The following is a 24890-nucleotide window of genomic DNA, read 5'->3' as shown; positions in this document are numbered from 1 at the left end:
TCTTTCCAATGTCAGTGTTAAGTCATCAGGTCCAGGCCTTTTGGCATATGGCATCCTTGAGGGTCGGACCTATCAACACTGGGTCCTAAACTGTATCTACCATTGGCTCCTGGTGGCAGCCATATTTCTGAACACATCCTTTTGTTTCCTGGGCCTTAAATAAAGTGCTGAATTTTTCTAAATCTGGAAAGATTTTGTGTCATTTACTGGCTTCTGAGCCAGTTCTTGAGATCATTTGGAAGCACAAGCATACTTTTCTGTGGTGTTAGTGGTTAGGCTATATCCTGCGAACACCTCTTTAAGATGTCTGATGAGGAGCTAGATTGACTTTAGTTAACCATAGAGCCTCTATGGGGTGGCAGGGGGCATTTTTCTTTGAAGAGGGCAACCTAGGAGGGGCTACACCATTTACAAACACCAGCATATTAATAGTGTTTGTTTGCAATTCACCGTGCTCTACCAACCTGAGGGTATAGATGAACTCACAGTATTGGTCATAACTCAGAATTTTCTGGCTTTTGCTTCAACTATTTATTGAGGACCTCTGAAACTAGAAAGATTCCCATTTTTACCTGCCCGGGAATGTTGCATGTATTTTCACAGACAAATCTCTGATTGCTAGCACCACAACTGGACCTCTGGTCTACCAGCTTCCCTCATTTCTTGCTTGGCCTCATGGGTTCTGCCACAGTTTCAGGTACTGCCATGGATGCATTAATGCCTGCAGGGTGCTGAGTGTTGTGTTCTGCACATCTGCATAGGAGAGCTGCTGGTAGCTCTCAAAGCATCCTTGTCTGACAGATTTGTATGAAAACTATCCTTCAGTTTCGGGCAGAGCCTCATGCCATTGGGCTGTGTGGAGTGACAGACACTATTTCCATGTCTTTTCTCAATATTATTGCCCTGATACTTAGAGCAACAATGCTTCTTCCTTATTTAGCCAAAGACCTAATGTTCCTTTGCAAATTCAACTCATGCAGATGACTAATCTTGAACCTGTTCCATCATTTGATCAAACATGACATATACCCTGAAACTCTGTGATACATACAACTGAAGACATGTGGACATATAAAATTGTCTGCATAAAAACAGGTATATAGTATATGTTCTAAATTGTATATATTAACACACTAAAAACAAATTTCTCAAGGCTTGATATTTGAACATTCCAGGCAGCCTAATCATGTGGGTTGCAGTCCCTTCAAAGTGATGTTTGCAGAATATTTAGTCAATATTTCATTGGGCCAGGTGCAGTGGCACTTGCCTGTAATCCCAGCTATTTGGGAGGCCGAAGTGGGAGAATCTCTTGAACCCAGGAGTTTGAGACCAGCCTGGGCAACATAGCAAAAACCTTGTCTCTAAAACAAACAAACCACATTTATCTGGATGGCACTGGGGAAAGATGGATGTTACGGCTAATAGCAACTCTCAGCTGTGATGTTGGTGAAATTATCTTCTGCCTTCAGATTTTCCCAGTGCATTCAAATGAGAGTGTTTAAGTTAACTAGACACGCACTTCCTGGAAGGTACTTTAGCCACTTTCAGTTGTTGCTTCAGATTGTTCTTTGAAGATCTCACTGTCCTGCCCAGAGCAGCTTATGAAGGTAGAGCAGAAACTGATTAGCTTGTGCTTTCCATTTTTCCTTTCAAATAAATCAACTTACGGTCAGGGTCCACTGAAAGCCCATGGCCACTCTGTAGTATCCCAGCTGGCTTCCGCTCCCAGTAATTGACTTACATGCTTGGCCCAAAGCTGCTCTTGTTCCTACACCTGTTTGTGCCACTTGTACTTATTACTATATGAGTATGAAAAGCAAAAGACAAAGAAGTAATTGGTGGTCTAAGAAAATTAAGTTGAATGCCTTGGAAAAACTTAATAAAATGAAGTCATGAGCTGAAACACTTCATTTAGCCGTAATGAGAGCTCAGCCTCCTGACTCATTGTACTTTCCATTCAACCTGACCTGAAAACTTAGCAGTTCTTCCTTTGAGGAGACATCAGGGTTTGATTTCAAGGGAAACTTAACTTGCTTACTTTCTCTTTGTAAAAGTAATAGAGAGAGTTGGACATAATGCGGTGACTAGCAGAGATAAATTAATAGGTTAATTTATTATATAACTATATATAATATATAATTATATACCTATAAATAAAATATTTATGGGGGAAAATTGTGAATGTAGACAGAGGTGCAGTCAACTTGTTTTGTAACAATTGTTTTGATCTTGTTCTGTTGGAAATCATGGAGGAGGCATCACAGGTGCAGTAAATGTAAGAACTTTGATGAGGCAGCCTACACTCAAAGTGTACATGAATAAAAAGATGTATAAAGGAATAAACAGTTACATGTTTTAAGATAAAATTCTGTAAATTATTTAAGGTGCCTGTGTAATTTCTCATGATTCCCTGCTTTAATCAACTTTTTCAATGACCTGACCTACTGGCTAATTCTAATTGAGTTGATAAGAAGACATTTACTCAAATTCTTTCTTTTTTTGATTTATTTTTATTTTATTTTATTTTTTGAGACAAAGTCTTGTTCTGCTTCCCAGGCTGGAGTGCAGTGATATAATCTTGGCTTACTGCAACCTCCAACTCCTGGGTTCAAGCGATTCTCCTGCCTCAGCCTCCCAAGTAGCTGGGACTATAGGTATGCACCACCACACCTGGCTGATTATTTTATTTTTAGTAGAGACAGGGTTTCAATATCTTGGCCAGGCTGGTCTCAAACTCCTGACCTCAGGTGATCCTCCCGAACTGGCCTCCTAAAGTGCTGGGATTACATGCGTGAGCCACCATGCCTAACCTTACTCCATTTCTTTCAACCAGGGTGTTTTCCCTGTATGATCCAAGAATTGCCATTTTTCTCCATCTGGTTACCTTTCCTGTGGTGTTTTGTCCTGTTTTATAGGATTGGCACAATGCTGCCTGATTAGCCCATCCCATAATGCTGAGTGCACTTACGTTTTAAAAACATTTCAAGTAAATATTTTAGGTGACATGTTAATAAGCATCCTTTGGAGAAAAAGAATTGCATGGTCTTACACCTTTGAGAAATGATGGGTTAAGCCAAATACATTTTTTTTTGTCATTTTATTTTTATTGTCTTACTTTTAAGATCCTTTTGTGTTATAACTGAGAGAGAGGAAAGGGAATTGGGGAGAGGGGTCACAGAAATTAGCATTTCCCAAGAAGTTTGCTGTGGAGCCCCCTTTTCAAGGATTGCCTTTTATTTATTTATTTTTGTAAATTGCCTATGAGCTGCAAATGCCCTTTTTCTCCTTTTTCTCCCAAAGTAGTCTCCAGATATCATATACGTTTGCACTCACTAGACCTGGGTGCATAAATGGTTATTGTTAGCAAATTACTTAGATTTGGGCTTGGGGGAAATGCAAAATGGTAAAAAATGGAGTCCTCAGAACATCTTGTGAAAAATAAAATAATTTTAGGTCATTTCTTTCTAGCCCAGGGAGCAAGGAAATTCAAGCACACTATTGTATACATTTTCAGAAAGGTGTTGGGGGCTTACCTGGGGATGTAAATACAAGACAAGGATCTCATTCTCCTATGAGGGCAGGGCAAAAGTGTCTCTGATCAGAATGGTGCTGCTTAGGAATGGCCTTGAAAAACCTTGAATAGAGATTTGTAAAACTTTGAATAGAGATTTAGCCAGGAAGATATGAAGATGGAACATTGTTCCACAGTGAGCAGGTCTATGCAAACCTATCCCAAAGTCTGAGGAAGCTGAGAGGCCAAAGAAAGAGATGATTAATCCAGTTTCTTAGATGCATTGAATAGAGACTTAGGTACAGAAGCCATGTCTGTGACTCAGGTAACCACCAGTTGGTGGATGGAGGTTCGACTACCCACCAGATTCAGGGCTTATATACCATAGGGGAGGGGCCTGTAAGACTACTGAAGTCAACCTCCCAGGGAAAAGTAAGAAGGCAAAGTGAATCTGCCTAAGGGCAGGATTTATGGTCAAAGTTGTTTTGACTTAAGGGCAAGATTTACTTTAAGCACATGCTCTTGTACAAGAAACAGAAGATAAAATAAAAACCTTAGAGGCATTCCTGGAAATGGGGTTAATTAGAAGTCAATGTAGCCGACTAGCATCCCAAAATGGGCTGCTTTCACCACCACAAACATTTAACAAAGTAACGGTTGATTTCTTCCCCAAGGTCATCCCGATACCTGATACTCTTGCTTTGAGAGCCCAGTCCACCTTCTACTGGCTACATATTCGCTGGTGATTGCATGTTGGGAGCAAATGGAGGTAATGGTAAATTGCTTTTATCTACTCTCAACTTCCTCCCAGATGTAAAATACATATGCGAATGCCGTCAGTCTTCACAAGCTCACCACTGCGTGGACAGGTTAATGCTCCTGCAGCTTGACTGTACCAGGAAAAACACAGACTCAATTCAAAAGGCCTGGGTTTGAGTTCTGGCTGTGCCAGTAACTATATGACTAAATAACCTTTGCTAAGTAAGACTCTTAAGTTGTCTGGACTCATCTCTAAAGCGTAAAACAACATGTGTCTCCCAGGATTGTGGTGAGTTGCAAATGAAATTGCATATGTCAAGATATCCTGTAGGTTCCAAGGCATCTCCATAGGGATGAAAGTTGGTACTATGTCTTACTGCTTTTTTTTTTTTTATAACTTAGCATTGAATTTACAATTAATTCAAAAATAAATGGTTAAGCAAAATGTGGTATATTCATATGTATTACTAGTCAGGGTTCTCTAGAGGGATAGAATCAATATTGTGTACACACAGACACACACACACACACACACACACACATATAATTAAGGGGAATTTATTAAGTACTAACTCACATGATCACAAGATCCCACAACAGGCTGTCTGCAGGCTGAGGAGCAAGGAGAGCCAGTCCAAGTCCCAAAACTGAAGAACTTGGAGTCTGATGTTTGAGGGCAGAAAGCATCCAGCATGGGAGAAAGATGTAGGCCGGGAGGCTAGGCCAGTCTCTCCTTTCACATTTTTCTTCCTGCTTATATTTTAGCGTCTCAGGCAGCTGAGTAGATGGTGCCCACCCAGATTAAGGGTGTGTCTGCCTTTCCCAGCCCACTGACTCAGATGTTAATCTCCTTTTGCAACACCCTCACAGACACACCCAGGATCAGTACTTTGTATCCTTCAATCCAATCAAGTTGACAGTATTCATCATTACACCATATAATAGGATATTATCCAGCCATCAAAAGGAATAAGTCCTGATACATGCTACAACATGGGTGAACCTTTCAAGGACACTAGGCTAAGTGAAAGAAGCCCATCATAAGAGACTATGTATTCTATGGTTCCATTTATATGAAACGTCCAGCATAGGTAAGTGGATAGACACAGAAAGTTTATGGCTGGGAGGAATGGAGGGATTGGGACATGTTAGGTATAGGGCTTCTTTTTTTACAATAATACAAATGTTCTAAAATTGTGGTGATGGTTGCACAACTCTTTGAATATACTAAAAACCATCAAATTGTAAACTTAAAATGAGTGAATCTTACGGTTTGCGAATTGTATTTAATAAAGCTGTTAACAACAACAAAAGCAGCAATTGAACTTGAAGGGTTTTTTTTTGTTTGTTTTTTGAGATGGAGTCTCCCTCTATTGCCCAGGCTGGAGTACAGTGGTACAATCTTGGTTCACTGCAACCTCTGCCTCCTAGGTTCAAGCAATTCTCCTTCCTCAGCCTTCCAAGTAGCTGGGACTACAGGCACGTGCCACCATGCCCAGCTAGTTTATTTTTATTTTTTGTATATTTAGTAGAGACAAGCTTTCACCATATTGGCCAGGCTGGTTTTGAACTCTTGACATTGTGATCCGCCTGCCTCAGCCTCCCAAAGTGCTGGGATTACTGTGGGCCACCATGCCTGGCTTTTTTTTTTTTTTTTTTTTTTTTAAATATAGAGTCTTACTCTGTTGCTCAGGCTGGAGTACAATGGCGTGATCTTGACTCACTGCAACCTCCACCTTCCAGGTTCAAGGGATTCTCCTGCCTCAGCCTCCCGAGTACCTGGGACTACTGGCATGAGCCACCATGCCTGGCTAATTTTTGTATTTTTAGTAGAGACAGGGTTTCACCCCATTGGCCAGACTGGTCTCAAACTCCTGACCTCAGGTGAACTGCCTACCTCAGCCTCCCAAAGTGCTGGGATTATAGGCATGAGCCACCGCGCCCAGCCACTAAAGGGTTCTTAATATGAAAATGTATCTTTCTTTCTTTTAACTCATTAGAAATATTTAGGTTCCTCTGTTGACAATAATAGTAGCTAACTTTAACAAGTACTTATGAAGTGCCAGGTACTGAGCCCAGCATCTTAAAAGCATTCTCTTTTATCTTTACAACACAAGTTTTTATCCCTGTTTTAGAGACATGTAACAGAAACTCAGAGAGGTTAAGCAACTTGCCCTAGATCACACAGCTAGTAAGTTGCCAAATTGGCATTTGAAACCAGGCAGATGTACTCCACAGCCTCATTTCTGTTACCCAGGTCTGCCTTTGTCTTCATTGAGAGCCACTGTTGAAATATCTTTACCTTCTCAGTACTGGACTCTGTTCTGTCCCGTGAGTTTTCCAACTGAGTTTAAATAGATATGGCTGCTTCTACTTAAATATTCACCATGTGATTTACCATTAGGGAATAAAAGCAGAGTCTATATTTTCTGGGCACTATTATAGAAAGGCATAAACTTCATCCCAGAAGCTCCTTCTGACTTTACCGACCAGCATGTGTTTTGATCTGGAGAGCTTGCCAGGAAGGTGAGTTTCTCCATTCTTTTGTTTTTCTTCTACCCACCTTGCTAGAAAGCTGGAGCTTCTGAGCATTTAAAGCCTGTATATATACCGCTTTTCAGAGAGAAAGTAAGGCAGGTTGGGTTGATTCATCCTGGGGAATCATTTAACATTTTTGTGAGATATTTGGGGCTCAATATTTTGTGCTAGGACTCACCGTGAATACAAAAGGCACAACTGATTTGCGACGCCTCGACATGCTGGAGATTGCTTTCCCTTTCCATGCAGGGTCGGATCCTGTTTCTCAGCCCTATAGCAGGCCTTGCCACCAGAATAGATTAATTTTGTCATTACCCTTTCTCAATTTCTGCCTTTGACCAGAAAAAAGAGGTTAATTGTGTGCCATTTCTCAGGAGAATGAGGTATCAGCATTTTAATTCCTGATATTTTATGAATTGTGGGCAGCTAATTAAAACTTAAAGATTAGAGGAGCTATTTTGGCTAAGAGGCCATTTGCAGGATTGTGAAATAAAGAGAACAAAGGGTTGTCTTTTCTTTTCATTCCTATAGCTTAAATGAAACTTCATGCTGAAATAGAGCCTTGAATTGTTTTGCATACTGAGTACTCGTTGTATTGACTCTAATTTTAATTTTGCAGCAAATGGTATAATATCTGAAAGCTATCGAGGGGCGAACACTGAGATGATTGAGAATGTTAAATAGCAAGATTTGTGTTTTTGAGGCTCTGTTTGACCCTTCTTGACCTCAGAGAGACATCTTAAAGTCAGACAGGGACTACTTAAAGATTCTATTAGATGTCCTTAATTACCACCTTAGAACTCAATATGTATTTAGACCTTCTCATCAGTTCTCCCTCATACTTAACTGTTTGAGTGTTGTAATAGAATAATGGACATGTCTCAAGCCTGGGGCTTTATCTGGGTTCTTCTGCTACCTGTCTGACTTTTAGGCTATTGCATTTCTTTATGTACCACCAAAATCACCCAGGATCCACATGTTTGGGATGTGAATCAAGGCAACCACTAGCCTCTACCATGCCTTTGTGCAAGTTGGGTAAAGGACATCTTCAACAGATGCAGTCCCTACAGATGTGTAGCTAGGAAAGCTGAGCCTGGCTGGATTGAAGCACCTCACCCACCTCCTGGTAATGTTTCCTTGTGCAGTGCAAACCCCACATAACTTCACGGTGGCCATGCTGAAATCACCCTGTTTAAATTGCTTAGGTACTCATCTCAATATGCTTCTTGATATGCAATCGTTTCTTTTTTTCTGAGATGGGGTTAGATGAAATGAGATTTGAATGAGTATCCAAATGCAGAATCCTTGGGTACAAAACCAGGTCTTGCTCATCTTTTATAACTCCCAAGTTCCCAAGTTTTCCTATCCATCCAAAATTGAATAAGCACCCTTGACTCCCCTCCCCTCCCCTCCCTTCTCCTTTCCTTTCCTTTCATCTCACTTTATTGCCCAGACTGGTCTTGAAGTCCTAGACTTCTGACCAGTCTGGGCAATAAGTCCTGCCCTTTCCCTCCCTCCCTCCCTCCCTCCCTCCCTCCCTCCCTCCCTCCCTCCCACCCTCCCTCCCTCCCTCCCTTCCTTCCTTCCTTCCTTCCTTCCTTCCTTCCTTCCTTCTTTCCTTTTCATGAGATGGGGGGTCTCACTTTATTGCCCAGACTGGTCTTGAACTCCTGGACTTAAGTGATCCTCCCACCTCAGCTGCCCAAATTGCTGGGATTAGAGGTGTGAGCCACTGTGCCTGGCCCTGAAATCATCTTCAATGGGGTGAAATCAGTGGGGACCATGCTTTCCTTTGAGGCTCTAGTGGGAAGAATTCATTCCTTGCCTCTTCAAATTTCTGGTGGCTACCAGCATTCCTTTTACATTATTTTATTTAATTAATTAATCAATTTATTTTGCTACTAGCATTCTTTGGCTTGTGGTTGCATCATTCCAATCTCTGCCTCTGTCTTCACATTGACTTCCTGTCTTCTGTCCATGTTAAACCCCTCTTTGCATATCTCATATAAGGACACTTGTGATTTCATCTAGTAGAGGGCCCACCGAGATAATCCAAGGATACTCTCCTCATCTCAAGATCCAGAATTTAATCGAATATGCAAAGTCTTTGCCATATAAGGCAACATTTTCAGAACTTAGGACTTGCCGTCTTTGGGTGTCATTGTTCAGCCTGTTACAGAATGCTTGAGCAAGGGAACTGGAAAGATGTGAGAATATGGTCACAGAGGTGGATATTTACATGTTATAAAGTTTAGAAGTGTCATTTATGAAAATGACACAGTTTCAGGTGATGAGAGTCAAGGATGAGACCATGAGGGTGGTATCTAAGGTAGAGAAAAGGAGGAATTCATTAGAGATGAAGTCAAGAAGATGAGGGTCCAGGATATTGGGTGAGTGTCAACATGGACCTTGAAGCCTCATTAGAAAATGACGAAAATTGTTGACGTTAATTGTCAGTCTTTGGCTAGTGAGTAAAAGTGATTAGATGTTACGAGACAGAAATAAAGATGTTGTCTGGTGGAATGAAAAGGGTGGAAGGGAAATTGTCAGAAAATATTTTCCGACCTCTATAATTCTCCTCAATCCCTTACTTCACTTACCCTCTTGTATTCAGGGAATGACCATATTTGGGGAGACATTTTAGAAACTACATAGTTAGTATACTCTGAGGTGCATCATTTGCAATAATACATCTTTGTACCAACTTGTTTCTTAGCGCACACTTTTGAAATTGGTTCGTGTTGATGTTCCTTGAATGATCTTGTAAACTATTTGGTTAGTAAATGTGGTTGTGTCTTAGTCTATTTTCTGTTGCTTATAACAGAATACCCAGAACTCGGTAATTTATAAAGAAAAGGAATTTATTTTTTACAGGTGTGGGGGCTGAGAAGTCCAAGAATGAGAGGCTACAATTGGTGAGGACCTTCTTGCAGGTGGAAATTCACTGCAGAGACCCAAGGTGGCACAGGGCACCCTCACATGGTGAGGGGCAGACTGCGATAGCTCGTCTCTGTTCCTCTTATAAAGCCACCAGTCTCACTCCCTTGATAACTCATGAATCTATTCATTCATATGAAGGCAGAGCTCTCATGATGTGATCACCTCTTAAAGACCCTCGCTTTAAATAATGTCACATTGGGGATTAAATTTCAACATGAATTTTGGACGGGACAAATATCCAAACCACAGCAGGTTGCTTCTTAACAATTTATTCTCTTAAAAAGTTCCCCCCTCCTTGCAAATGAGACAAATCATGAAATCTTTAGCACAAAGAAAAATTGTTTATTTCACTTAGCTTGAACCATTGATTTTCACCAGACGTATTTCTCTTCTGGGCAGCAGTTATAGCAATGGTTGAAATTTAATGTAGAAAACAGCCTACCTGATTTGTATCTCTCTTTCTCAAGCCTTATTTCTGCCAGAAGTTTTTCTCCCTACCCACCTGCACTTGACCATCATCTCTTCCTACTTGGAGCAAATCCAGGCTTACGATATCTGACAGGCACACTCAATCCATATGCCACCTCTTCCATATACAGCCCTGGTCATGCGCTAGAGAACATGAGGCTGAGGGCTTGCACTGGGACCAACTGAGTCTGGCTCCTCACCATGAGACGAAGGAGCTCCTAAAGTTAGAAGGCGGATGGGGGTGGGGGAGCAGCATCCAGGAGCTGGGGTTATTTTTTGTCTTATACGGCCTCTGGTGGATACTCTCCTGTTCTTTCTCACTTTTCTGCCTATGGTCTCTTTGGGTGATTCCATTTTTAAGCCCCATGATTCTCAAATCTGTCCTTCTAGTTCAGAGCTCTTCCTTGTTATCGGGATGCATGTGATGCGTCTTCCTTGGCGATCACACTGCCTACCCCAACTCAACTTCCGATTCTCTAGCTGAACTCCCAGGTGAGTATCTGCTACAGCACTGTAGGCAGTGGAGACAGCTGCAGTGGCTTCTTGGAGGTGACCTTCATGGCTGTTATAGGCTGAGGTCCAATCTTTCTAGAAGTTCTTGAGATTCAAAGAAGCTTCTCTTTTTCTGAAGAGCAGCTGTAGCACTTCTGAAAACCACTCCTAGCCCTTCTTGAAGTTTTGTAAGCCTCTACTTCCTTGTATTAGAAGCCATCATGCTTGGAATACATATGACCGCTTAGCACTGACAAGTACTGATTAAGTATTTGGTAAGTGGCATTACCAGCTACTCAGTTAGCTAAGCCTTAACTAACTGAGTAAAGTGGGGTTTACTTTACTTCTCTCGCTCCTCACCTTCCGCATCCAATTGTTTTCCAAATTCTGTGTATTCTTTTGTACCTCCTTGTTACAGTTTGAATCTATCCCATCCTCTTCATTCCCCATTGTTGCCAATTTGGTTTAGAACCTTGTTTATTTAGCACTTGGATTATTACAGAAGTTTCCTGACTAATTTTGCTGCCTTCCATATCCCTCTTGAACTCTGTCTTAGTCCGTTGTGGTTGCTACAGCAGAGAACTATAGACCAGGAGGCTTATGAACTACAGACATCTATTTCTTATTTCTGGAGGCTGGGAGTCCAAGAAAAAGTCACTAATATAGTTGGGTTCTGCCCAAGGTCCTCTTCCTGGTTCACAGACTGCCGTCTTCTTCCTGTGTCCTCACGTGGTAGAGAGAGGGTAGAAATTTCTCTGCAGTCTTTTTTCTAAGGGAGCTAACCGTATTCAGGAAGCCTCTACCCTTAAGACCTAATTCTCTCACAAAGGCCTCACCTCCAATAGCATCACACTGGGGTTTAGAGTTTCAGCATATGCATTTGGGCAAGCAGTAGGGGTACAAATATTCAGTCTAACAAATCTAGTTAACTTTTTCCAGCCTGTCACCAGAGCAGTCTTTCTAAAATACAGCTCTGATTATGCTACATCTGCCAAGCTCCTCACTGTCTTCAGTCTGACTTCCAGCCTCCTTTTCCTGCCATGCAAGGCTAGGTCTCCATGTCCATTTTCCGCCTTCCCTCTTCCCGCCCTGCCCTGCAGCCATATTGAGGGAACCGAAAGACTCGGTGTTTCTCACATCTCTGCCTTTCTTCCTGCTGGTCCCGTTGCCCATGTGCTCCCCACTCTGCCTGGTTAGCTCCTGTTTAGCTTTTGCATGTACGTGCAGCCTCTTCTGACACTGCCCAGGCATCTGGGCCACGCAACTTACCATGTGCGGCAGCAGCCTCAGAACACACAGAACCTTCCAGTGACTCAACCCAGCCAAGGCTGCTCACTTGCTTACCAGCTGCTAACTTTGCTTAACAACTAGCTGCTAAAACTTTGCTTACTCCTCTCGGACTCTTCAATCGTCAGTACAGCCTCCCATGGCAGGAAGGGAAACGAGGACAGGATTCAGAAAGGCTGCTTGAAGTCAAGTGTGGTGAATCCCCTCCAACCCACCCCATTTTGGTGGTTTGGCCATCTCCCCTTCCTCTGTGGGGAAATTCATATTTTGCCACCTCCCCTTCCTTGGACCGTTGTTATGACTTCACACCTGTGCTCTTTCCATATTTCATCAGGATGGAAGGGGTGACGTTCCCAGCATAGCAGGCAGCTAGGTCTTGTACTCAGAGATAAGTGTCAATGGCTTTGGCTTTCCATCTGTGGAAAGCCCAAATGCCCAGCCCATGATCCTAGTCTCTGTTCTGGCTGCCTCATCTCCAATCCTTGACCTTTTACATCTAAATCAAGAGGAGGAGAAACAGGTATCTATCTTTTTTTGTTTATTTGTTTGAGTTGGAGTCTCATTCAGCTACCCAGGCTGGAGTGCAGTGGTGCGATCTCAGCTCACTGCAACCACTGCCTCCTGGGTTCAAGCGATTCCTCCTGTCTCAGCCTCCCATGTAGCCGGGATTACAGGCACCCGCCATCAGGCCCAGCTACTTTTTGTAATTTAGTAAAGACAGGGTTTCACCATGTTGGCCAGGCTGGTCTTGAACTCCTGACCTCAGATGATCTGCCCACCTTGGCCTCCCAAAGTGCTGGGATTATAGGCATGAGCCACCACGCCGAGCTTTTTTTTTTGTGACAGTTTCACTCTTGGTGCCCAGGCTGGAGTGCAATGGCACGATTTCAGCTTACTTCAACCTCTGCCTCCTGGGTTCAAGCAATTCTCTTGCCTCAACCTCCTTCAGTAGCTGAGATTACAGGTGCCCGCCACCATGCCTGGCTAATTTTTGTAGTTTAGTAGAGATGGGCTTTCATCATGTTGGTCAGGCTTGTCTCAAATTCCTGACCTCAGGTGATCCACCCACCTCGGCCTCCCGAAGTGCTGGGATTACAGGTATGAGCCACTGTGCCAGGTGGTATGTTTGTATCTTTATCTAACGGCTCTCTCCCAGCCTATGTCTCTGGGAACTGAGTAGCGTCTTTAGGGCCTGCCTAGCCCTAGCGTGTGGACCCCTGGCTGCTCCCTGCTGGTTTTGTGTCCCTGTAACAGAACACTGACCGCCAAATCTCAAAGGTACAGTAAGTGCCTAACAAATGCTGCCCATGGTTTCATATATTATTTCTGAAAATTGGATAATTGGAGGTTGGTTGTTATATACATTGCTTGGTGTGCTAAAATTTACTCTAAGTTTAGGATTATTCCACGGACACCAATAAAACTGTAACAGACCATCGTTACCTCTCCACACGATAAATTCTTGTGCTCTACAAAGCACTTTGAGTGGAGAGAGTAATTTATATGCCCAGGTGGAACCAGTGCACACAGTTGCTAACCAACTGTAGACTGGAATGTGGTCTGGAAAGCAGCCTGTTAGCGACTCAAAGGAGATAAAAAAGGAGACTTTCTTATTTTTATCTCTGACAGAGCTGTCGCCTTGGGAAGGAGTAGCACACATCAGAGAGACACGTTCTTTCACTCAGCATCACAAGTGACACAAAAGCACAGACATGAATCAGGAGAAATGAAGAAAGCAGCCCTTTGTGTCTCTAAAGACATGGGTAAGAATCTGACTCAACAGAGGGGCATGTTCTCTGAACAAGTTCACCCAAACTTTTGCTCACGCCATTTCTGCTGGCGGAAAGCCCTTCTTTCTATCTTCTGTGTATTCAGCCTCCCACAGTTTCCTCTTTAAATCTTGTTACCTGTGACGGCTCCCAGGTTACAGTGATCCACACGAATCTCTTCCTACTCTCAGGTTCTAATGGGCCTAGATACTTTGTTTAGCTTTGTTGTTTTAAATCTTTCAGATGTTTCTTTTCTAGCTCCTGTGTATTTTCACATATATACACATAGATGTGTGTGTGTGTATACAGGAAACCTATTCGTGGGCGTGTTGTATCGTAAATATGACATAGATTTGTTGAGTTGATAAATAACAGGAATTATTTAAGATTGGATAGAAACACTCCACAGCCAATGTTTTGGTGAACAAAGCCATGTCATACTACATGTAAGTGTTAGTTTCACTGAATCGTTGGAATTTTTTTCTCATTTCAGGCTTCTCAACTGTTCATAATGATTATAATTCCTACTGATATATTTTTATTTTTCGATGGCAAGAACAACTCTTCCTTTAGTAAATTAGAAGTTATTTGAATGTAACTTCTTTCTTTGGGTGGTAGTTTTGCCTGAAAGAATCGTGCACTATTTTTGTTGCTTGATGATATTTCCAATTCCTTTAGATTAGAGAATCCGCTCCTTAGTGTTTCTTGTGGTGTTTAGCATAGTCCTGGGCCATACTCAAATTTGATTATCTCAATAAACTTCTATAAAGTTATTAAAAGAGGCAATCCATGTGAAGCAGGGAGTAGTTTCTGACATGTAGCAACTGCTCCATCCCTGCTGCTATTATTAACATTGTTATCATTGTTGCTGTTGTTACTATTATGCAGTGTCTGGTACTGGGTGAGGCACTGGGGATGCAAAGGCAAGTCAGGAATGGCTACTGCCTTTAAATGCCTTTTGGTCCAGAGGGAGTAGACAAAGGAAAAAGACAATGAAAAGCCCGGTGTGATGTCACGCACTTGTCGTTCCAGCTACTCTGGAGGCAGACGTGGAAGTATTGCTTGAGCCCCAGAATTGGAGGCTGCAGAGAGCTATGATTGTACCATTGCTTTCCGGCTTGAGTGACAGAGCAAGACTCCTATCTCTTAAAACATACACAAACACACATGCGCACGCGCGCACACACACACACGTAATGTCAATGCTGGGCATTGAGGTATATAGTGTCAGGAGACAACAAGCATATGGTATGAGAACTTGGAGTGGGGTGAGAAAATTTCTCCTTTAGCCTGGAGATGTTTTCACAGAGAGCAAGCTGGGAGACCTGAATGATGAAAGTTATAAGGCTGGGCACAGTGGCTCATGCCTATAATCCCAGCACTTTGGGAGGCAGAGACAGGTTAGGAGGATCACTTGAGGTTAGGAGTTTGAGACCAGCCTGGCCAACATGGTGAAACCCCGTCTCTGCAAAAAATTTACAAATTAACTAGGCATGGTGGCATGCACTTGTAGTCCCAGCTACTTGGGGAGGCTGAGGCACAAGAATCACTTGAAACCAGGAGGTGGAGGTGCAGAGAGCCAAGATCATGCCACTGCACTCCAGCCTGGGCAACAGAGTGAGACTCCATTGAGAGAGAGAGAGAGAGAGAGAGAAAGAGAGGGAGGGAGGGAGGGAGGGAGAGAAAGAGAGAGAGATTGTGTGTGTGTTATGTAGGTGCAGGGGAACAGGAAGAGCCTTGCAGGAAGAGAGCACAGTTTGTGCAAAGATCCAGGGTCCTGAGAGAGCGGGTGCACTGGAGGAATCGGCAGTTCAATGTTGCTGGAGGAGCAGGGCAGCCCCCATTTCTCAGGTGGGAACGGGGGAGAGACAGTTAAGTACCTTATCAGGAAAGGCCTGATGGACATTGTTAGGACTTTTGTTAGGACTTTGGATTTTATACTCAAATCCATTGGTGCCATGAAAGCATTTTTAAACAGAGGAGATTTGCATTTTCAAATGATCCATCCATTGCTACATGCCTACAGTAAATTAGAGAGAAGATAGACCACTGAAAGTCAGTGAGGACAGACACAGTGGGAATGAAGAGCAATGCAGTTTTGAGAGATATTTAGGAAGTAGAATGGACAGGAGGTTGTCCATATGGCGGGGGGAAGATGTGGAGAAGTGGAAGGAATTCCAGGCTTTTGTCTTGTGGACCAGTAGATGTTGATGCTACACAAGCAGCACCAGAGGAGGAAGAGCCAATTTTGTGGAAGACATGTTTGGGTTGGATGCGTGAGCTTGGAGTTCAAAAAGGAGTAGGTGCTGGAGAAACATATTTGTGGATCATAAGGTACAGTAGTAGAAGCCATGAGAAAGATGGCACTACTCAGCAGGAGTGTCAAAAGCAGCTCTGTCCACTAGACATATAAGCCACACATGTCATTTAAAATTTCCAGATAACCATATCAGAAGGTAGAAACAGGTAAAATTAATTTGAATAATGTATTTCAGCCAATATATCCAAAGTATCATTGTTTCAACATGTGCTCAGTGTGAAAATTAAGAATGAGTCACTTCACATGCTTTTCTTCCTACTAGTCTTTGAAACCTGGTACGTATTTTACACTGACAGCACACCTCAGTTTGGACTCACCACAATGCTTAACTGTCTTATGTGGTCACTGTGGTGGGTGGTTCAGATGCAGGGCATTAACTCTCCACTTTGGCTGCACAGGGTGATCACTTTGTGGCAGAGGGTGGCGATTTAAATATCCTGATGCCCATGATGCACCCCCATCTAATTATATCAGGATACCTGCAGGTGGGACCTGGGCATTAAGATTTTGTAGAGCCCTCCAGTGCCTCTGATGTGAAGAGGGCCAAAGACATAACTCTGGAGAATGCCCTTGATAGTAAGGGAGTAGAAAGGGGAATTGGAAAAGAGATTGAGGAGAGGCCAGACATCTAGGAGGAATGTCTTAGAAAGCAAAGGGGGAGCTTCAAGGAGGACGCTGCCGTGAGTAAGATTACAACTTAATATCTATCATTCATCAGATTAGCAATAGTGTGGTAGGTGTCACTGATGCTCTTTGTCAAGAATGACTTATTTTGATTCCTCAACAAATTGCTACTGAGTGCCAGGCACACGATTGTGAACCAGTGGAGCTTATGGTATAGTGATCATAGTAGATAACATTATTGAGCACTTACTTATAAGCCAGGCACTGTGTTAAGACTCTGTATGCATGAACTCTCTCACTTGATTCTCACAGCACTCCTAGAAGATGGGTGTTACTATGATTCCATTTTATGTGTAAGAAGTCTGAGATTTAGCAATGTCAAGTAAGTGGCCCAGAGCCCATGTATCAATCAGGGTAGGCTAAGTTACGCTGAGATGACACTCCTAAAATCTAAGTGGCTTAAGAGAAGGATGTATTTCTCACTCACTCTACATGTCCATTATGGTTGGCAGGGAGCTGTGTTCCACATTGTCCCCACTTTGGGGCCAGACTGAAAATCACATACTGGCTTTACCTCTTTTATTTCACTGGCCAGAATGAGTCACATGGTCACACTTCTCTGTGTGTGCGGGGGAGGGGTGGGTAGTGTGGGGAAGACATCAACCCTTCCCAGAAGGAAAGATATGGAAATAATTCGAGAGAACAGCATCAATGACTGCCATAGCCAGGAGATGGGGAACCAGGATTTGTACCCAGGCAGGCTCTCCACAGCTGACGTCTTACACACCATACTGCATGGCCTCCCACTTACAGAAAAAGGGGAAGAGTTCACAAAGAGTCTTCCAAATTTTAGATCTCATACAGGTCTCTCTCAGCTCTGAAGAACTGACAGCAATGCACTGGTTGTCTGAGTCAGCCTCTTATCTCCAAATACCCATTCAGTTTGATTCTCTAAACTCAATATAATAAGTAGCCCAGAGCTAAGGACACCAGGGGGGAAGGAGTTGGAAACTGACCTCTCTCAGTAGGGTGATTCAGTGGCAAAACAAAGGCTCAGAATTCCTCACAGAGCATGCTGATGAGAAGAGACTTTCAAAGTCATTTAATTTAAGTACCGATACGGGCTTTTATTCTTCTTCTCTGAGAGTTGGTCATCCAGCCTCCTCTGTAGCACTCATGGGACCAAGAGCTCAGTAAGTCCTGAGGCAGCATCTCCCATAATTGGACTACCTGGTTAGAAAGTGTTTCTTTATAATGAGCTAAAATGTGTCCGTGTAAACTTCCAGCCCGTGGTCCCATTCTTCTTTCTCAGGCCACACACAACAATTCGAATCCCCCTTTCCCCGAACAGCCCTTCACATTTTAAAAACTGTCTTTCATGTTCCCCCTGAGTCTCCTCCAACTGGAAACTTAGATTCTAATTTAAAACACATCAAACTGAAAGTTATATTTTTATGACAAGGTTGAGACTCTTCATGCAATTTGAGATGTTTTTTCCTTCTTTCTTTCTTTCGTCTCTTCCTTCCTCCTTCCATGCCTACTCCTCTTCCCCGGTGCTGACAGAGTAAATGGATTTAAAAGACATAACTAGAAGGGAATAGATCAAATAGTGGGTGTTGTGACAACTCAGTCACTTCTCCAGCACAGACCTTTCCTGGGCCCCAATGTAACCCACCCAGCTCTTTCTCAGATGCCAGATATTACTAGCGAATATATGTTTGCAGACTCATCTGTGCCTAACTCACAATGTTATTGAAGGAATAAAAGAAATAATCTATAAAGTGGTCTGCTCAGTGCTATGATCTGAATATTTTTGCAGATAACTGAGGTTTGACTATGTACATCATACTAAACAATGTAAACTTATAGAGGCCTTTCGTGTTTGCTAACAGTTTAGATGAGCAATTTCTTCTTTCATTAATGAAGTGAAGAATCGAGACTAAAACCTGTAGACTCTTGATTCTATAAAGTTAGAAGTGATTAATTAAAACTGAACTAATGTCTTCTAAGAGTTTAGATAAAAAATTGTCAATAGAGCAGAAATGCCAGCTCCACCTGTTGTTCAAAAGCAGGCTGTTCTTTGACGTGGGTTGATTAATATCTGTCAAGAAGAGACTCTTTTGTAGCCCACATCAAAGGTGTTGCACCTGTTTGCTTGTGGTATGAGACTGAAAGGCTACCAGAATGTCCTCTTAGAATATCAGATGTTCTTTATTATTAAACTTTTCATTTTAAAATAACTTTAGACTTGTAGAAAAGTTACAAAAAGTGTAGTGACTTTCTCTTTACTTTTTACCCCCAGCTTCTCCTTGTATCAATATTTTACATAACGACAATATAAGTATCAAAAGTAGGAAATTAACATTGATACAATGATGGTTACTCATCCAGCCCGTGGTCCCATTCTTCTTTCTTATTTGGGTTTTGCCAGTTTTCCCTCTAATGTCCCTTTTCTGATTGAACATGTCATGTCGTTGTGTCTCCATAGTCTCCTTTGTTTTGTGCAGTTCTGTCTTTCTTTATCATCTATGACTTGAACACTTTCGAAGAATACTAGCCAGTCCAACACCCTTATTTTCCAGATAAAGAAACCAAGACTCAGAGAGCTCAATGGAGTAAGATAATAGTAAAAACTCTCATTGTGCATCAGTCCGATTTTTAAAATAAATATCAATAGACTGAAGCTAAACATTTTTGGCAAGACTGCCAAAGTGATGCTATGTCCTTCTTAGTGAATGATAACAGGACATACATGATCTTGATATGTTACATCTTATCACAGGTGGTGCTAAATTTGATCACTAGGTTAAGGTGGTATCTTACAGATTTCTCCACTTTTTAAAAAATTATTTTTCTCTTTATAAGCAATAAATATAAGAAGATAATTTGAGACTATGTAAACGCACTGTCTTTTGTCATGCAAGAATGTCATCCATAATGATTACTGTGGAATTTGTCTAATAGTTACTTTCTATTTGCCTCATTCTGACCATATTTACTAATTAAATTCTGCTGTCCCTTCTCACACATGTATTTTTTCATGTGTTTATTTACATAAGTACGAACTCCTAATTATTTATTTTATTCTATGGGTTATAATCTATTACAATCATTATTTATTTTCTTGTTCATGTTGTTCCATATTTTACCAGTGGGGGCTCTTTAAGTTGGTTTCTGTACCCTTTTGACTTGCCTCATGATTTTAGGGAGCACTCCTTACTTTCTTGCATCAAAAAATGTTTCAGGCTCTGCTTGTGCTTTTTTTTGCCCCAATCCTGGAATCAACTATTTCCCCAAGAGCCCTAGTTGGTTTTAATGGAGAGTGGTATTTAGAGCTAGGTGCTAGGTGACCAGATGGAGTTTTAAGCAATTAAGTAAACACCAGGGGGAGGAACAAAAGATGGTCACTGGTGTTTAGATATCTGTGGTGGCAGATAACAAATTATATGTGATTTCTCAATATCAAGGATATTAGGTATCTATTGCTATGAAACAAATTACCCCCAAATTCAGCAGCTTAAAACACATGTATTATCTCACAGTTTGTGTGGTTCAGGAATCCAGGCAGGGCTTAGTGGTCCTCTACTACAGCATCTCTAACAAGCTGCAGTCAAGTCAGCTGGGCTGTAGTCATCTTAGGGCTCAGCTGGAAAGAATTCACTTCCAAGCTCACACAGATGTTGCCAAGAGATTTGGTTCCTTGTGGGTGGTTGAACTGACGGCCTTAGTTCCTTGCTGGCTGTTGGTTGAAGACTGCTCTCAGTTTCTTGCCAGATGGGTCTCTTCAACAAGGAAGCCTACTTCATCAAATTGTTCAAACTGAGAAGACGACAGTGTTGGCTAGCAGGATGGAAACCAAAGTTTTTAATACGCACTCACCAAGTGATGTCTCATCGTGTTTGCCACTTCTTCTCTCCGCTTTTGTGCTATACTCATTTTCTTTCAACTCGATTATGTAGAACAGCTCTTGGTATCCTCCCTGTCTTCCTCCATGGCTGAAAAGGAAAATATGATCCCATGGAAACCAGGATAACACATGACCACACAGCTTACAATCTGAAGCTAGTACTCGCTTTTTCTAAAATGTAGCTTCTACAAATGGATGTTTGGCCGATCTAGACTCTGACATTAAATAAGATAATGACTGTTGTTGGAGGATTAGTAGAAAATCTAGAAATAACTTGTACTTGGCAATAGGACTATGATGTCTAATTTTGAGGTAATATTACTTTTATTTGACAAAGAAGTAGAATTTTTGAAGCTGAAAGAGACCTTAGATTAATGCAGACCAAGCCCTAATTCCCCCTATTTTCCAGATGAAGAATCTAAGATCTAGTAAGATAATGATAAAATGCACGTGTCAAGAACCCTAGACCAGGATACCAAGTCTGGTGTCCTTTCCCCAAGACCAAACCAGGGCCTCCAGCATTACAAAGAGTATTTCTGTGACAGAAGAGACAATTCATTCTTATAAACATTTTCTAATCTTTTTGGTTTACCAAGCTTTTTTTCTTTTTTTCTTTCAACTCGATTATGTAGAACAGCTCTTGGTATTTTTTCAGTAATCAAGCCTAACTGAGCCTCTACACTGTTGCTAGAATCCTGCTGGGGCTACAAAGACGAATGAAGTGCTGTCTCTGTTCTGATGTCACAGAAAGAGGATAATAAGTGGCATCACCTTGGCACGTCACAAATGTATTGGAAATCCTTAGTGATATTTTTCAGAGGGTTGCTTTATGGACATTTGGGGTGGGACAGTTCTGCCACCTGCCCTTGGAATGCCAGTAGTAGGTATGCCCCTGGATCAGAAACAAATGCTGGCTGGGTGTAGTGACTCGCATCTGTAATCCTAGCACTTTGAAAGTCTGAGGCAGATGGATCACCTGAGATTAGGAGTTTGAGACCAGCCTAGCCAACATGATGAAACCCCGTCTCTACTAAAAATACAAAAAATTAGCTGGGCATGGTGGCGGGTGCCTGTAATCCCAGCTACTCGGGAGGCTGAGGCAGGAGAACCGCTTGAACCTGGGAGGCAGAGGTTGCAGTGAGCTAGATTGCATGACTGCAATCCAGCCCAGACAACAAGAGCGAAACTCTGTCAAAAAAACAAAACAAAACAAAAAAACCCCAAAAAACTAAAAAAAAACCCCACAAATGCCTCACCACCACCAAGGTTGTGTACTGCATCAGCTGAGAACCTCTGCCAAGGCTAAAGGCAACAAGAAGCTACCTGCAGGACACAGAAGCAGAATGCTGCTTTGCAAACGTACTGAAGGATTGAAAATAAGTGTAACTTTGGAACAGATGATTTTAGCTGAAGATTAATTACATTAGACAAACACAAGAATCACAGTCTATAAAACTAGCAAGGATTGCACCTTTTTTTTTCAGCAGCAGCTTATTAATTCTATGTCTCGCAAATTTGGCTTTGGATTAAGATGGACTAATGTTTATTTTTGCCTTCACCGTGATAAATGAGTTCACCAAGCAACAGCGTAAACAAGAGAGAAAGAAAATGTTTCCTCCACGTATGCACAATCAACACCATTAATTTCACAGGTAAAAATCAAACAGTAGTTCATCAATAACTCTAATAGTTATGAGAGTCAGGGCCCCCATTTGAAAATTGTATGAGCAATTTTTTAAAAGAGAATAATGGGTATGTATCTGTATTAACTTTCTAGGGCTGCCGTCACAAATTAACGTAAACTGGGTGGCTTAAAACAACAGGAATTTATTTTCTCACCACTGTGGAGGCCAGAGGTCTGAAATCAAGGTATAGGCAGGGCTGTGCTGGCCCCAGAGGTTCTAGGGGAGAAGCTGTCCTCTCGTCCAGCTTCTGGTGGCTCCAGGCACTCTTTGGCTTGTGACAGTATCACTCCAGTCTCTGCCTTTGTCTTCACATGACCTTCTTCCTTGTGTCTCTCCAGCTTTCTGAGGCCTTTGTCTTATGAGGACACCAGTCAGATTTTGTGCCCACCTTAAATCCAGAGCTGTCTGTATCACTTTAAGACCCTTAACTATATATACGTATATATTCTTTCTTTCTCTTTCTTTCTTTTTTCCTTCCTTCCTTCCTTCCTTCCTTCCCTCCTTCCCTCCCTCCCTCCTTCTCTCTCTCTTTCTTCTATCTCTCTTTCTGTTTCTCTCCTGCCTCCCACTTCCCCTTTCCCTTCTCCTTCCTCTTTCCCTTCCCTTCCTTCTTTTTTTGAGATGGGGTCTCTGCCACCCTGGCTGCAGTGCAGCAACATGATCTCGGCCCCACAGCAGCCTCCACCTCCCAGGCTCAGGTGATCCTCCTAACTCAACCTTCTGAGTAGCTGAGACTACAGGCATATACCATATGCACCACCATGCCCAGCTAATTTTTTGTATTTTCAGTAGAGATGGGGTTTTGCTATGTTTCCCAGGGTTGTCTTGAACTCCTGGACTCAGGCAACCAACCTTGGCCTCCCAAAGTGCTGGGATTACAGGCGTGAGCCACTGCACCCAGCCTAACTGTATTTTCAAAGAATTTATTTCCAAATAAAGTGACATTCACAGGTCCTGGGGCTTAGGACTCTAGCACATAGTTTTGGCAGACATTATTTAAACCACCATAGTATTTCTAACAATATTTTATAACTCGCATTTTTGCTGGTTAAACCAGGCTTTCCTGACATTGGAAAGGCTCACTGTCTCACAGTGAGGTGGGGACCTGGGATGGCTAGCTCACGGTGGTTTGGAAGTCAGAGGATTTGTCTGCATGAGCAGATGTGGGCTGGAGATAAAGCTATGGAGAGAGTGCAGCGAGGAGAGGAAAGGACAGCCACAGGTCGAAGGGCTAGTAGATGAGAAAGACTCAGCTCTCTCTCTCTAACAGTCTCACTCTCTCTCTCTCTCTAACAGTCTGTCTCTAACAGTCTCTCTCTCTCTGCCTCCCTCTAACAGTCTCTCTCTCTCTCTAATAGTCTCTCTCTCTCTCTCTAACAGTCTCTCTCTCTCTAACATTCTCTCTCTCTCACAGTCTCTCTCTCTAAGTCTCTCTCTCTCTAAGTCTCTCTCTCTCTCTAACAGTCTCTCTCTCACAGTCTCTCTCTCTCTCACAGTCTCTCTCTCACAGTCTCTCTCTCTCTCACAGTCTCTCTCTCTCTAACATTCTCTCTCTCTCACAGTCTCTCTCTCTCTCACAGTCTCTCTCTCTAACATTCTCTCTCTCACAGTCTCTCTCTCTCTCACAGTCTCTCTCTCTCTCACAGTCTCTCTCTCTAACATTCTCTCTCTCACAGTCTCTCTCTCTCTCACAGTCTCTCTCTCACAGTCTCTCTCTCTCTCTAACATTCTCTCTCTCACAGTCTCTCTCTCTCTCACAGTCTCTCTCTCTCACAGTCTCTCTCTCTCACAGTCTCTCTCTCTCTCACAGTCTCTCTCTCTAACATTCTCTCTCTCACAGTCTCTCTCTCTCTCACAGTCTCTCTCTCTCTCACAGTCTCTCTCTCACAGTCTCTCTCTCTCTCTAACATTCTCTCTCTCTCACAGTCTCTCTCTCTCACAGTCTCTCTCTCTCACAGTCTCTCTCTCTCTAAAAGTCTCTCTCTCTCTAAAAGTCTCTCTCTCTAATAGTCTCTCTCTCACAGTCTCTCTCTAACAGTCTCTCTCTCTCTCACAGTCTCTCTCTCACAGTCTCTCTCTCTAATAGTCTCTCTCACAGTCTCTCTCACAGTCTCTCTCTCTCTAAAAGTCTCTCTCTCTAATAGTCTCTCTCTAACAGTCTCTCTCTCTCTCTAACATTCTCTCTCTCTCTCACAGTCTCTTTCTCTCTAACATTCTCTCTCTCTCACAGTCTCTCTCTCTCTAACAGTCTCTCTCTCTCACAGTCTCTCTCTCTCACAGTCTCTCTCTCTCTAAAAGTCTCTCTCTCTAATAGTCTCTCTCTCACAGTCTTTCTCTAACAGTCTCTCTCTCTCTTACAGTCTCTCTAACAGTCTCTCTCACAGTCTCTCTCTCTCTAAAAGTCTCTCTCTCTAATAGTCTCTCTCTCTAACAGTCTCTCTCTCTCTAACATTCTCTCTCTCACAGTCTCTCTCTCTAAGTCTCTCTCTCTAACAGTCTCTCTCTCTCTCTAACAGTCTCTCTCTAACATTCTCTTTCTCTTACAGTCTCTTTCTCTCTCTAACATTCTCTCTCTCTCACAGTCTCTCTC

General features: G+C 42.4%; 1 protein-coding gene and 1 long non-coding RNA gene across 3 annotated transcripts in view; one reads left to right on the top strand and one right to left on the bottom strand.

Annotated features, from left to right (window-relative positions):
* Positions 1-16762: 16762 nt before the first annotated feature.
* LOC128929165 (uncharacterized) lies at positions 16763-21329 on the bottom strand. 2 transcript variants are annotated; one of them, XR_008475202.2, is made up of 3 exons: positions 21208-21329; positions 20588-20703; positions 16763-20505 (listed from the first exon to the last, which is right to left on the bottom strand). It is a non-coding gene; the product is annotated as an uncharacterized LOC128929165 (long non-coding RNA). The 2 variants fall into 2 exon arrangements; XR_008475208.2 differs by having other exon boundaries at positions 16763-20490.
* Positions 21330-22125: 796 nt separating this feature from the next.
* The window catches only part of DCT (dopachrome tautomerase), a 66947-nt gene continuing 64182 nt past the window's right edge, over positions 22126-24890 (top strand). The window contains exon 1 of the mRNA XM_035292513.3: positions 22126-22267. Within this exon, the coding sequence (XP_035148404.3) occupies positions 22183-22267 (85 nt within the window). The 5' untranslated portion in view covers positions 22126-22182. The remainder of the gene's footprint in view (positions 22268-24890) is intronic.

Source organism: Callithrix jacchus, chromosome 1 (assembly GCF_049354715.1).
Source record: "Callithrix jacchus isolate 240 chromosome 1, calJac240_pri, whole genome shotgun sequence".
NCBI classification, from domain to species: domain Eukaryota; kingdom Metazoa; phylum Chordata; class Mammalia; order Primates; family Cebidae; genus Callithrix; species Callithrix jacchus.
This window is presented reverse-complemented; position numbering and strand designations above follow the sequence as displayed.